The sequence below is a fragment of the Gobius niger genome (genome assembly GCF_951799975.1).
Source record: "Gobius niger genome assembly, chromosome: 1".
NCBI lineage: Eukaryota > Metazoa > Chordata > Actinopteri > Gobiiformes > Gobiidae > Gobius > Gobius niger.
This window is the reverse complement of record NC_136852.1, coordinates 1,966,671-1,978,977: the sequence shown is the minus strand read 5'-3', so window position 1 is coordinate 1,978,977 and position 12,307 is coordinate 1,966,671. Positions and strand designations below refer to the sequence as shown.

The 12,307-nt window shown below is 46.8% G+C and overlaps 1 protein-coding gene across 1 annotated transcript in view; it reads left to right on the top strand.

Moving 5' to 3' along the window:
* ltbp4 (latent transforming growth factor beta binding protein 4) overlaps positions 1–9,267 on the top strand; it is a 42,092-nt gene extending 32,825 nt beyond the window's left edge. The window contains 8 exon segments of the mRNA XM_079578080.1: positions 44–115; positions 180–308; positions 3,374–3,514; positions 4,470–4,622; positions 4,699–4,951; positions 5,185–5,771; positions 7,328–7,465; positions 8,953–9,267. Coding sequence (XP_079434206.1) covers positions 44–115; positions 180–308; positions 3,374–3,514; positions 4,470–4,622; positions 4,699–4,951; positions 5,185–5,771; positions 7,328–7,465; positions 8,953–9,095 — 1,616 coding nt within the window. The 3' untranslated portion in view covers positions 9,096–9,267.
* The last annotated feature ends 3,040 nt before the right edge of the window (positions 9,268–12,307 follow it).

The window sequence follows — 12,307 nt, the reverse complement described above, 5'->3', positions numbered from 1 at the left end:
CCCGACGCCGGCTCCGTTTATTCGAGTTTTTTTGTGGTTTCAGCGGAGTTCCAGGCACTGTGTCCGAACGGCAGAGGCTACGTCACGACAGGACCGGGAGCGTTCGACTACAGGGGTGCGAATACTGTCACTAAAGTAGAAAAGTACTGATGTAGTAAACGCAGTGTTGTCTCCCTCAGACGTGGACGAGTGTAAGCGCTTCGGTCTGGAAGTTTGTAAGAGCGGAGTCTGTGTGAACAACATCCCGGGTTTCAGCTGCTACTGCCCCAGCGGATACGTCTTCAACCGCACCCTTCTCCAGTGCACAGGTACAAACATAATCCCACACACGGGCCTTTAAACCTGCTCCAGTGCACAGGTACAAACATAATCCTACACACGGGCCCTTTAAACCTGCTCCATTGCACAGGTACAAACATAATCCCACACACGGGCCTTTAAACCTGCTCCAGTGCACAGGTACAAACATAATCCCACACACGGGCCTTTAAACCTGCTCCAGTGCACAGGTACAAACATAATCCTACACATGGGCCTTTAAACCTGCTCCAGTGCACAGGTACAAACATAATCCTACACACGGGCCCTTTAAACCTGCTCCAGTGCACAGGTACAAACATAATCCCACACACGGGCCCTTTAAACCTGCTCCAGTGCACAGGTACAAACATAATCCTACACACGGGCCCTTTAAACCTGCTCCAGTGCACAGGTACAAACATAATCCTACACACGGGCCTTTAAACCTGCTCCAGTGCACAGGTACAAACATAATCCTCCACACGGGCCTTTAAACCTGCTCCAGTGCACAGGTACAAACATAATCCCACACACGGGCCCTTTAAACCTGCTCCAGTGCACAGGTACAAACATAATCCCACACACGGGCCTTTAAACCTGCTCCAGTGCACAGGTACAAACATAATCCCACACACGGCCCTTTAAACCTGCTCCAGTGCACAGGTACAAACATAATCCCACACACGGGCCTTTAAACCTGCTCCAGTGCACAGGTACAAACATAATCCCACACACACGGCCCTTTAAACCTGCTCCAGTGCACAGGTACAAACATAATCCTCCACACGGGCCTTTAAACCTGCTCCAGTGCACAGGTACAAACATAATCCCACACACGGGCCGTTAAACCTGCTCCAGTGCACAGGTACAAACATAATCCCACACACGGGCCTTTAAACCTGCTCCAGTGCACAGGTACAAACATAATCCTAAACACACGGGCCTTTAAACCTGCTCCAGTGCACAGGTACAAACATAATCCTCCACACGGGCCTTTAAACCTGCTCCAGTGCACAGGTACAAACATAATCCCACACACGGGCCTTTAAACCTGCTCCAGTGCACAGGTACAAACATAATCCCACACACGGGCCTTTAAACCTGCTCCAGTGCACAGGTACAAACATAATCCTCCACACGGGCCTTTAAACCTGCTCCAGTGCACAGGTACAAACATAATCCCACACACGGGCCTTTAAACCTGCTCCAGTGCACAGGTACAAACATAATCCCACACACGGGTCTTTAAACCTGCTCCAGTGCACAGGTACAAACATAATCCCACACACGGGCCTTTAAACCTGCTCCAGTGCACAGGTACAAACATAATCCTCCACACACGGGCCTTTAAACCTGCTCCAGTGCACAGGTACAAACATAATCCCACACACGGGCCTTTAAACCTGCTCCAGTGCAAAGGTACAAACATAATCCTCCACACACGGGCCTTTAAACCTGCTCCAGTGCACAGGTACAAACATAATCCCACACACGGGCCTTTAAACCTGCTCCAGTGCACAGGTACAAACATAATCCCACACACGGGCCTTTAAACCTGCTCCAGTGCACAGGTACAAACATAATCCTCCACACGGGCCCTTTAAACCAGCTCCAGTGCACAGGTACAAACATAATCCCACACACGGGCCCTTTAAACCTGCTCCAGTGCACAGGTACAAACATAATCCCACACACGGGCCTTTAAACCTGCTCCAGTGCACAGGTACAAACATAATCCTCCACACGGGCCCTTTAAACCAGCTCCAGTGCACAGGTACAAACATAATCCCACACACGGGCCCTTTAAACCTGCTCCAGTGCACAGGTACAAACATAATCCCACACACGGGCCTTTAAACCTGCTCCAGTGCACAGGTACAAACATAATCCCACACACGGGCCTTTAAACCTGCTCCAGTGCAAAGGTACAAACATAATCCTACACACACGGGCCCTTTAAACCTGCTCCAGTGCACAGGTACAAACATAATCCCACACACGGGCCTTTAAACCTGCTCCAGTGCACAGGTACAAACATAATCCTCCACACGGGCCCTTTAAACCTGCTCCAGTGCACAGGTACAAACATAATCCCACACACAGGCCCTTTAAACCTGCTCCAGTGCACAGGTACAAACATAATCCTCCACACGGGCCTTTAAACCTGCTCCAGTGCACAGGTACAAACATAATCCCACACACGGGCCTTTAAACCTGCTCCAGTGCACAGGTACAAACATAATCCTCCACACGGGCCCTTTAAACCTGCTCCAGTGCACAGGTACAAACATAATCCCACACACAGGCCCTTTAAACCTGCTCCAGTGCACAGGTACAAACATAATCCTCCACACAGGCCTTTAAACCTGCTCCAGTGCACAGGTACAAACATAATCCTACACACACGGGCCTTTAAACCAGCTCCAGTGCAAAGGTACAAACATAATCCCACACACGGGCCTTTAAACCTGCTCCAGTGCACAGGTACAAACATAATCCCACACACGGGCCTTTAAACCTGCTCCAGTGCACAGGTACAAACATAATCCTACACACACGGGCCTTTAAACCTGCTCCAGTGCACAGGTACAAACATAATCCTACACACACACACGCGTTTGTAATGCTATCTTAGTGAGGACACTCATAGACATAATGTATTACCCAGACCCTAACCCTGAGCCCCTAACCTTAATCCTAACCCTAACCCTAAAACCACATCTTGACCTTCAAACAGTCCTTCAAATAAGTGAGGACCACCCAAAATGTCCTCACGCTGCTGGTTAAAAACATCAAACTGGTCCTCACAATGTTATAGTTACAAGAACACACACACAACTTTTCACATGGAATAGAATCGCCTAAAAGTAAAACTGCCCTTCTGAATCTGCCATGTCGGTGATTTGGAAGGTAAACGTAAGGGATGGACTGATCTCGGAGCAGATCCTGGGAAAAATACTGTATCTGGTATCGATTTCAAACATTGTAAACAAAAGGTTAAACTCAGACGGAGGAGGTGTGGGCATCAGGAGGTGTCGTCTCTGTTTCCTTGACGGTTTCTCGTCCTCCTCAGACCACGACGAGTGTGAGGAGGAGAGCTGCTCTGGAGGCGTCTGCGTGAACACGGACGGCTCGTTCTACTGCAGCTGCCCCCACCCCCTGGTCCTGGACGACACCCAGAGGACCTGCATCAACGCCACCGAGCAGAGCCTGGGTAGAGTTTACTCTGTCTTCAAATGTCTCCAGCAGCTACTGCCATTTCACAACCACGATACGGGAGTGAACAGAGAGTTAAACTGGGCTTGAGTTCTGTCGCCTGCCCAATGTATTTTTCCTATAGCATCCGTGAGCAATTGAGCATTAGCATCAAACATCGGATCCAGGTGTTTTCAGCTGCCGTCCACGTTTAGGTGATGTCAAAGCCTCATCATCTCACAAAAAACACTTTACTGGGTTTATTTGCTGGATGCATAAAAATGAGGATTAAAAACCGTGACCATGACACAGAAAAGTGTGTATGAGTTCACATTTAAACAACAAACAAAAACAGCATTTTACAAGTTACATATACAAAAAAAGGTCCCCTATGGCTCCTAAATATATAGACAGATTAACACAACTGAAATAAGTAGCAGGCTAACGTTAGCTGCGAGCTAATGGCTATTTAGCGCCGATGCTAATATCTCATAAAACGCATATTTGGGGGGAAATGACTAACTTAAACATAGATACAGACGGCATCTCTGGAATCGCCCATATATGGTCATTTTTGAAAACAGTAAAGGGGGGAAACAATTTTGAAAAAAATCTAAACTTTGTCTAATTATTCAAAAACTACTGTAACAAACGCTGAATTATGAATATAGTTTCTACTAAATAAAGATAGAAAGACATGGAGAGGAGCAAAGTGGTTCAACAGCCCATAAAGACATGAATAACGGAGAATGCTAACTTGTGTCTGAAAGGGTCAGAGGTTCTTAAAGAGACAGAGGCCTATTTCAAGACATTCACTACAGCCATTTTGAGAGAGCAATTTTATACAAGGCAGTTATTCTAATTTACTGCATTTACAGACCAAGAGAAGGTTTGTCATCATTGTAGTGTGATATAGACTGGTGCTATAATACCCCCTCTTTAAGGCGTCTCAGATGTGTCTCTTGCGTCCTCAGATGAGCACGTGTCCCTGTGTTGGCAGACTGTGAGCGCAGACCTGCTGTGCCAGTCTCTGCTGCTCGGTGCCCAGCTGTCCTTCAGTGACTGCTGCTGTCTGTACGGGCAGGGCTGGGGCATGGAGTGTGCCCTGTGCCCGCAGCCCGACACGGGTAAAGTACTGTTACCGCTCACTACTTTAACTATACTGCATCAGTGGTTAACGAGCCGCCGCCCGTGTCTCCACAGAGGACTACGCCAACCTGTGCAGCTCCGTCCACGCTCCGCTTTACCCCGACACCTTCTCAGACCCCCGGGCCCCGGCGGGGTCTAGACCTGGACCCAGCCCTGGAGCAGAGAGAGGAGGAGCGCCGTTCTTCCCGCCCTTCGCCTCGGAGCTGTACCCTCCTGTGGACTACGACGACACTGCTCCTGCAGGGGGCGCTGGAGGAGGCTACGACCCCGGGTTCAGGGCTCCCGAATACAGAGGCCCTCCGTACGGGTAAAGCCTCTGACATGTACTGTGGTTCAGTTTAATGACTCGGCCGATACTGTAAAACACACAAATATTGGCCTGATATATCCGTCGACTTATAATTATAACTAAACTCTACTGATAAAACTCACCACTAGGGGGCGCCTGAACTGCATAAAGGGAAACAACCTGGCCTTTTTCACGGCCACATTATTATAAAGAACTATTAACCGTTTCTGAACCATTTCCTCTTGTTTCAGCGGAGGATTCTTCCCAGAACAAGACTACGACCCCTACGGCCCAGACCAGACCCGGATTAGTCCGGACACTCGGTTTAGTCCAGACTCCAGCTACATTCCAGATGGGTCCAGATTTAGCCCCGAGACTCGGTTTAGTCCAGATGGGTCCAGGTTTAGCCCCGAGACTCGGTTTAGTCCAGACGGGTCCAGGTTAAGCCCTGAGACTCGGTTTAGTCCAGACGGGTCCAGGTTAAGCCCTGAGACTCGGTTTAGTCCAGACGGGTCCAGGTTAAGCCCTGAGACTCGGTTTAGTCCAGACGGGTCCAGGTTAAGCCCAGACTCCAGGTTCAGCCCAGACTCCAGGTTTAACCCAGACTCCAGGTTCAGCCCAGACTCCAGGTTCAGCCCAGACTCCAGGTTTAGCCCAGACTCCAGGTTCAGTCCGGACTCAGGGCCGTTCCTGGTCCCTCCTGACCCCAGATCGGAGCAGGCCTTCGAGGTGCAGCCGCCTCCGGCCTCAGACCCGTCGCTCTACACCGAGGCTGAGGAGCAGGACTGGAGAGGCTTCCCCCCCTTCACCCGACCGGGACCTCGGAGAGTATACGACAGTCAGTACCATGTTCAGGCAACATTCATTTTTTTAAACGTCAGCTCTACAGTGTGAGAGAAGTGTTGGACTCTGACGAGGCTCAGCTAAAACTTAACCAGAGACACCTTTGTTGTATAAATACCGTGAACAGAAAAGTTAGCCTCTAACAGGGGCCGGGTCTCCGACAGAGGCCGGGTCTCCGACAGAGGCCGGGTCTCTGACAGAGGCCGGGTTCACGGCTGGCGGAAGCAAATTAAAGCCGGTCTCTAAAACAGGCCGGGGCTTTTATTAAAAACTTTAGCGGTGGAAATATTCCCCATGTTAGGAATTTGTCTCATACTCATGTAAATGAAAACTCACGTGCAGGAAGTAACAAACGGGAACCCGGGCCGAGGGGGACGCTGCGGAGGAGCTGATCCGAGCGTAACTTTGACACAGATTTAGCCACTTTTCAAACCTCCTGTGATGATATTTGGAAACAGGGCAACAAATGTTGTGTGACCCTCCAGGGTTTTAATAAAGTCTCCATCGCGTCTTCAAAGCACGTCCAGCTGCTCCGTGTGCAGGTCAGTCCCACGCCTCAAAATAACTCCTCCCATCAGCGCGAGCGTCTCGTCTTCTCGGGTCAGTCTCATGATCGATCACAAACACAAACGCTCCGTCTAAACTCGCCTTTTACACGAGATAACAACAAATAATCCGGTAAAAACGAAACAGAAACCTGCAGTGACATTGATGTCAATGTTCCGCTAACAGCAACGAAACACTTCCTGTTGTCCCGACAAAATAAAAGGCGTCAATGTTCCATGTTCTTCATTTTCCTGGTCGTCCGTTTTGCTCAAATAGAAATAAAGGCCTGTCTCTAATTGTGGCCTGGTTCCAATAAAGGCCTGGTCCTCGATGCCCTCGAGTAAACAAAGGCCCCGGCCCATATTAGAGCATTTACGGTACATAGCCTACATTTAGTTGCTCGTATGTTTTTAGGCTAGCTTTAAAGCTGTGCTAATCAACTAGAGTAAACTTCTTTTGGCGCTATAGCTCTACATCGTGAAGGCGACATTTGTGAAAGAAAGACAGACCAGATACAGTTCACTGTTTGGCTTATTTTCCTCCAGCGCGAACAAGGAATTCAAAGTCTAAATGAAGCACAGCGTTAGCATTAGCATTAGCGCTCCGCCTTGTTCACGTCGCACGTCTCACTATAAACTCCAGCTAAGTCAAGCTTCTAATTAACTCAAGGGATGTGCGTGTGGGCTGTGAGAGCTAGAAACGAACAACAGCTAAGAGATGATGCTCAACTTTACCCGAATTTCACAGTTTGATTCAGGCTTCTCTGACATAGAGGTTATGTTTCTGATTTGTAAAGGCTTCACATTTGCCTCTTATAAAAAGATAAAGGCCTAAATTGCAAACAGGCTAATGTAATAAGGTTTTGTTATTTTAATCTCCTGGAGAGATGACGGACATTATTGACCAAAACAAAGGTTTCTCTTGTGAAGTCTGACTCAGCCCCGGGAGCCTCTGTGGGAGAACAAATGTCTTGTGAAATCTGAGCCCTGTGTCTCTCCGGTTCAGGGCGGTTTGAAGCTGCAGCAGAGGATTGTGGGATTGTCGACGGCTGCGTGAACGGACGGTGCATCCGGGTCGCCGAGGGCTACACCTGCGACTGTTACCACGGATACGAGCTGGATCTGACCGCCATGACCTGCGTCGGTGAGAGAAAACAAAACCGGCTGAACTGTGTCCGTGAACCATTTGACCCGGTGTCGATCAGACGGGACGACAGCAGGAGATGATACGATCCCAAAAATATTTCAGTTTCTGAGTTCGAAGTTCTCTTGTGGCGTTTCTGAGTGTTCCAGGCCAGAGACTATGACACAATCGCTGAATCATTTCCGTTGGCTTTTAACCTCTTAACTCCCGACTGAACCGAGAGGACCTTTTTCCTCACGTCAGATTTTTTTTTCCATCATTTTTTTGTGGGTATTCAACTCATTTTTGTAACTTTTTTTGTCACATTTTTGTCGTTTTTTTGTCATTTTTTTAATCAATTTTTTGTCATTTTTTTCGTCACATTTTTGTCACATTTTTGTCATTTTTTGGTCACATTTTTGTCATTTTTTGTCACATTTTTGTCATTTTTTTGTCAAATCTTTATCAAATTTTTGTCACATATTTGTCATTTTTTTTGTCACATTTTTGTATTTTCTTTGCCATTTTTTAATCAAATTTTTGTCCTTTTTTTCGTCAATTGTTTATCACATTTTGGTCACATTTTTGTCATTTTTTTGTCACATTTTTGTCATTTTTTTGTAAAATCTTCATTAAATTTTTGTCACATTTTTGTAATTTTTTTGTCACATTTTTTGTCAATTTTTTGTCACATTTGTCACATTTTTGTCATTTTTTGTCACATTTTTGTCATTTTTTAGTCATTTTTTTGTCACATTTTTTGTCAATTTTTTGTCACATTTTTGTCATTTTTTGTCACATTTTTGTAATTTTTTTGTCAAATCTTTATCAAATTTTTGTCACATATTTGTAATTTTTTTTGTCACATTTTTGTATTTTCTTTGCCATTTTTTAATCAAATTTTTGTCCTTTTTTTCGTCAATTGTTTATCACATTTTGGTCACATTTTTGTCATTTTTTTGTCACATTTTTGTCATTTTTTTGTAAAATCTTTATTACATTTTTGTCACATTTTTGTAATTTTTTTGTCACTTTTTTTGTCACATTTTTTGTCAATTTTTTGTCACATTAGTCACATTTTTGTCATTTTTTGTCACATTTTTGTCATTTTTTTGTCATTTTTTTGTCATTTTTTGTCAATTTTTTGTCACATTTGTCACATTTTTGTCATTTTTTGTGACATTTTTGTCATTTTTTTGTCATTTTTTTGTGACATTTTTGCTACTTTTTCATCAATTGTTTTCGTCTCAGTTTTGTCGCTATTTTCACAGCTTTTTTCCAGAAGCTTTTGGATTGGGGTAAAGCCAAACTGGAGAAAATGTGCTCGGTTCAGGTGGGAGTTAAGGGGTTAATATTGATGTTCATGATCGGTGAGCCTCCACTGAGCTGGGGTTTTGTTCACAGTTTCCCCTGTCCTTTCTTTGGCTAATTCCCGCTGCAGCGCCCCCACTGGTGAGGGGGCCACTCTGCTCTGAGCCTCCTTTAATCGTCTTCTTCATGTGTTTCAGACATAAACGAGTGTGAGGGCGGCGTGCAGCTGGAGTATCCGTGCGTCAACGCTCGCTGCGTCAACACCGTGGGCTCGTACCGCTGCGTGTGTCGCCGTGGATACGTGCTGTCGGAGCGGCCGCATTACTGTGTGGCCGCGTGAACCACAGCACCCCCTACAGCTCCATCACTGAACTACAGCGCCCCCTACGGCTCCATCACTGAACTACAGCGCCCCCTACAGCTCCATCACTGAACTACAGCGCCCCCTACAGCTCCATCACTGAACTACAGAGCCCCCTACAGCTCCATCACTGAACCACAGCGCCCCCTACAGCTCCATCACTGAACCACAGCGCCCCCTACAGCTCCATCACTGAACTACAGCACCCCCTACAGCTCCATCACTGAACTACAGTGCCCCCTACAGCTCCATCACTGAACTACAGCGCCCCCTACAGCTCCATCACTGAACTACAGCACCCCCTACAGCTCCATCACTGAACTACAGCGCCCCTACAGCTCCATCACTGAACTACAGCGCCCCCTACAGCTCAATCACTGAATTACAACGCCCCCTACAGCCCCATCACTGAACTACAGCGCCCCCTACAGCTCCATGACTGAACTACAGCGCCCCCTACAGCCCCATCACTGAACTACAGTGCCCCCTACAGCTCCATCACTGAACTACAGCGCCCCCTACAGCCCCATCACTGAACTACAGCGCCCCCTACAGCCCCATCACTGAACTACAGCGCCCCCTACAGCTCCATCACTGAACTACAGCACCGCCTACAGCTCCATCACTGAACTACAGCGCCCCTTACAGCTCCATCACTGAACTACAGCGCCCCCTACAGCTCCATCACTGAACCACAGCGCCCCCTACAGCCCCATCACTGAACTACAGCGCCCCCTACAGCCCCATCACTGAACTATAGCGCCCCCTACAGCTCCATCACTGAACTACAGCGCCCCCTACAGCCCCATCACTGAACTACAGCGCCCCCTACAGCCCCATCACTGAACTACAGCGCCCCCTACAGCTCCATCACTGAACTACAGCGCCCCCTACAGCTCCATCACTGAACTACAGCGCCCCCTACAGCCCCATCACTGAACTACAGCGCCCCCTACAGCCCCATCACTGAACCACAGCGCCCCTTACAGCCCCATCACTGAACCACAGCGCCCCTTACAGCCCCATCACTGAACTACAGCGCCCCCTACAGCCCCATCACTGAACTACAGCGCCCCTACAGCTCCATCACTGAACTACAGCGCCCCCTACAGCTCCATCACTGAACTACAGAGCCCCTTACAGCTCCATCACTGAACTACAGAGCCCCCTAAAGCTCCATCACTGAACCACAGCGCCCCCTACAGCTCCATCACTGAACTATAGCGCCCCCTAAAGACTCCTACTGTCCCTACAGCTCCATTATCAGCTACATTTTCAGGTATTACTGTGAATTAACAGGGAATTTACATTTCTGACAGTTGCAGAGATAAATACTCCAACATAAGAATGTATTATTGCCATTTTTTTATTAACGGCTTTAAACAAAATACAAAGTAACATAAAAAATAAAAAAAGCTTTAGTTTTGACAGGAATGAACCAAACTGCTCCTGTTCCTGCTCATAAACACACAACAGGACGACACTTTCAAGTTAAAATTTCACAGTAGTTTTAGTTTAATCTTCTTCCCGCTGCTCACTTCCTGCCTCCTGCTGATGTCACTGATGACGTAAAGCAGAGGAAGGGTCTCCACCAAAGCACAAAGACCAAAAACCCCTCCGGACACAGCTCGTCCCTTCTTCACCGTGACCAAAGCCTTTATCCCAGGGGTGACCAGCAGGGCGAGACGCAGGGCTGTGGCTGCACTTGTTTGGACCTTTTGTGGGGACAGATTCTGGTCTCCGAGTCCCGTATTGTTCCCCTCAGATCAAGTCATGTTTATGAAGTATCTACAAAACATCCTCCACGCCCACAGAAACGAAGCTGTGCCTGTCGTGTTTTGTATCGTCTGAATGTTTTTGTACCTGATTCGATGTTTTTTACTGAAATGAATGAAGCCGCGGCTGAAGTTTTTCATGGTTTTTGTCTGCACCGATGTAACATGCACTGTGGAGTTCATCACTGACTGTTCCAATGAAAATGAATTAGATTTGCACAATTTTAATGTGAAAACAGTCGTCTGGTCTGTGCTTTTTTTGACTTATACATTTTAGTGTTGACATGACGCCAAGGTCTGAAGATTACATGAGAATACTGAGGCCACGTAGCCTGGCTAACACCAGACTAAAATCACAAGTGATATTTAGTCTGGGGACACCAATTCATTTTCTCGTAGGAGAGGTGTGGTTTACGATCGTCCACAGTCGTTTATTGGGCGATACGAAAAAAAAAAAAAAAAAGTCTCTTGCGTCTGCACGTAGCCACAGCCAATCGTATCATCGTATGAGATGACGTATGACGTACCCGCTGTAAACTTTTGAATATAAACTATTTAGAACAAGGTCTAAAGCTTGATCAAAAAATACCATCGTGTCTGCTGCTGTCACGTTGGATCCGTAAATAAACTTTTTTTTTTATTATCCGTAAATAAACTACAAGCTTCAATATATCGAATAGCGCGTCATCGTCTTGCCGTCCCTCCTCGCTCTGTGATTGGTTCCCAAATCCACCGGAGATGTCGGCCATGGTCCCCAGGCTGTTGTGCAGTTCGAAATAATTCGAGCGCACACAGCAGCATGGCGTTAGCCAGGTTAGAGGCCACGTAAAAATAGTAACTTAAAAAAAAAAATATATATATATCAGTATTTAAGTAGTTAAGTAAGCAGTTTAAGTAGTTATTAAAGATTTCACCTACAGCAACATTTGTTAATATTTTGAAGCCACACCGTGTAACATTCCACACAGTTAATAGAACAAAATGTGTTTTAAAATGTAATTAATAATAATCGTAATGTGCTTTAGAGTCACGTAGGTGGTGTGTAAACCTGAGAAGGTTTCGCCGATGCGTTAAAAGTCATTTAAAAGTCATTAAATGATTTGCGCCGATATCAAGGCCGTTAATGTGACGCAAACCTTTGGAAGCTTAAATAATATACATAATAATAATAATAATAACAATAATGTCTCGGGTTTATATAGAGCTTTTCTGGACACTCAAAGACGCTTTTTATTGCATTATTCGCAGCCTCAGCTGCCCTGGGGTAGACTGACGGAAGCGAGGCAACCAGTCTGCGCCATCGGCCCCTCCGACCACCACCCACTCACTCACTACATTCACCAGGCTTCCTGGTGTTTCCCAAACGATCTCCATCCAAGTACCCCCCTTCCTGCTGAGCTTCCGAGGTCTGGATCT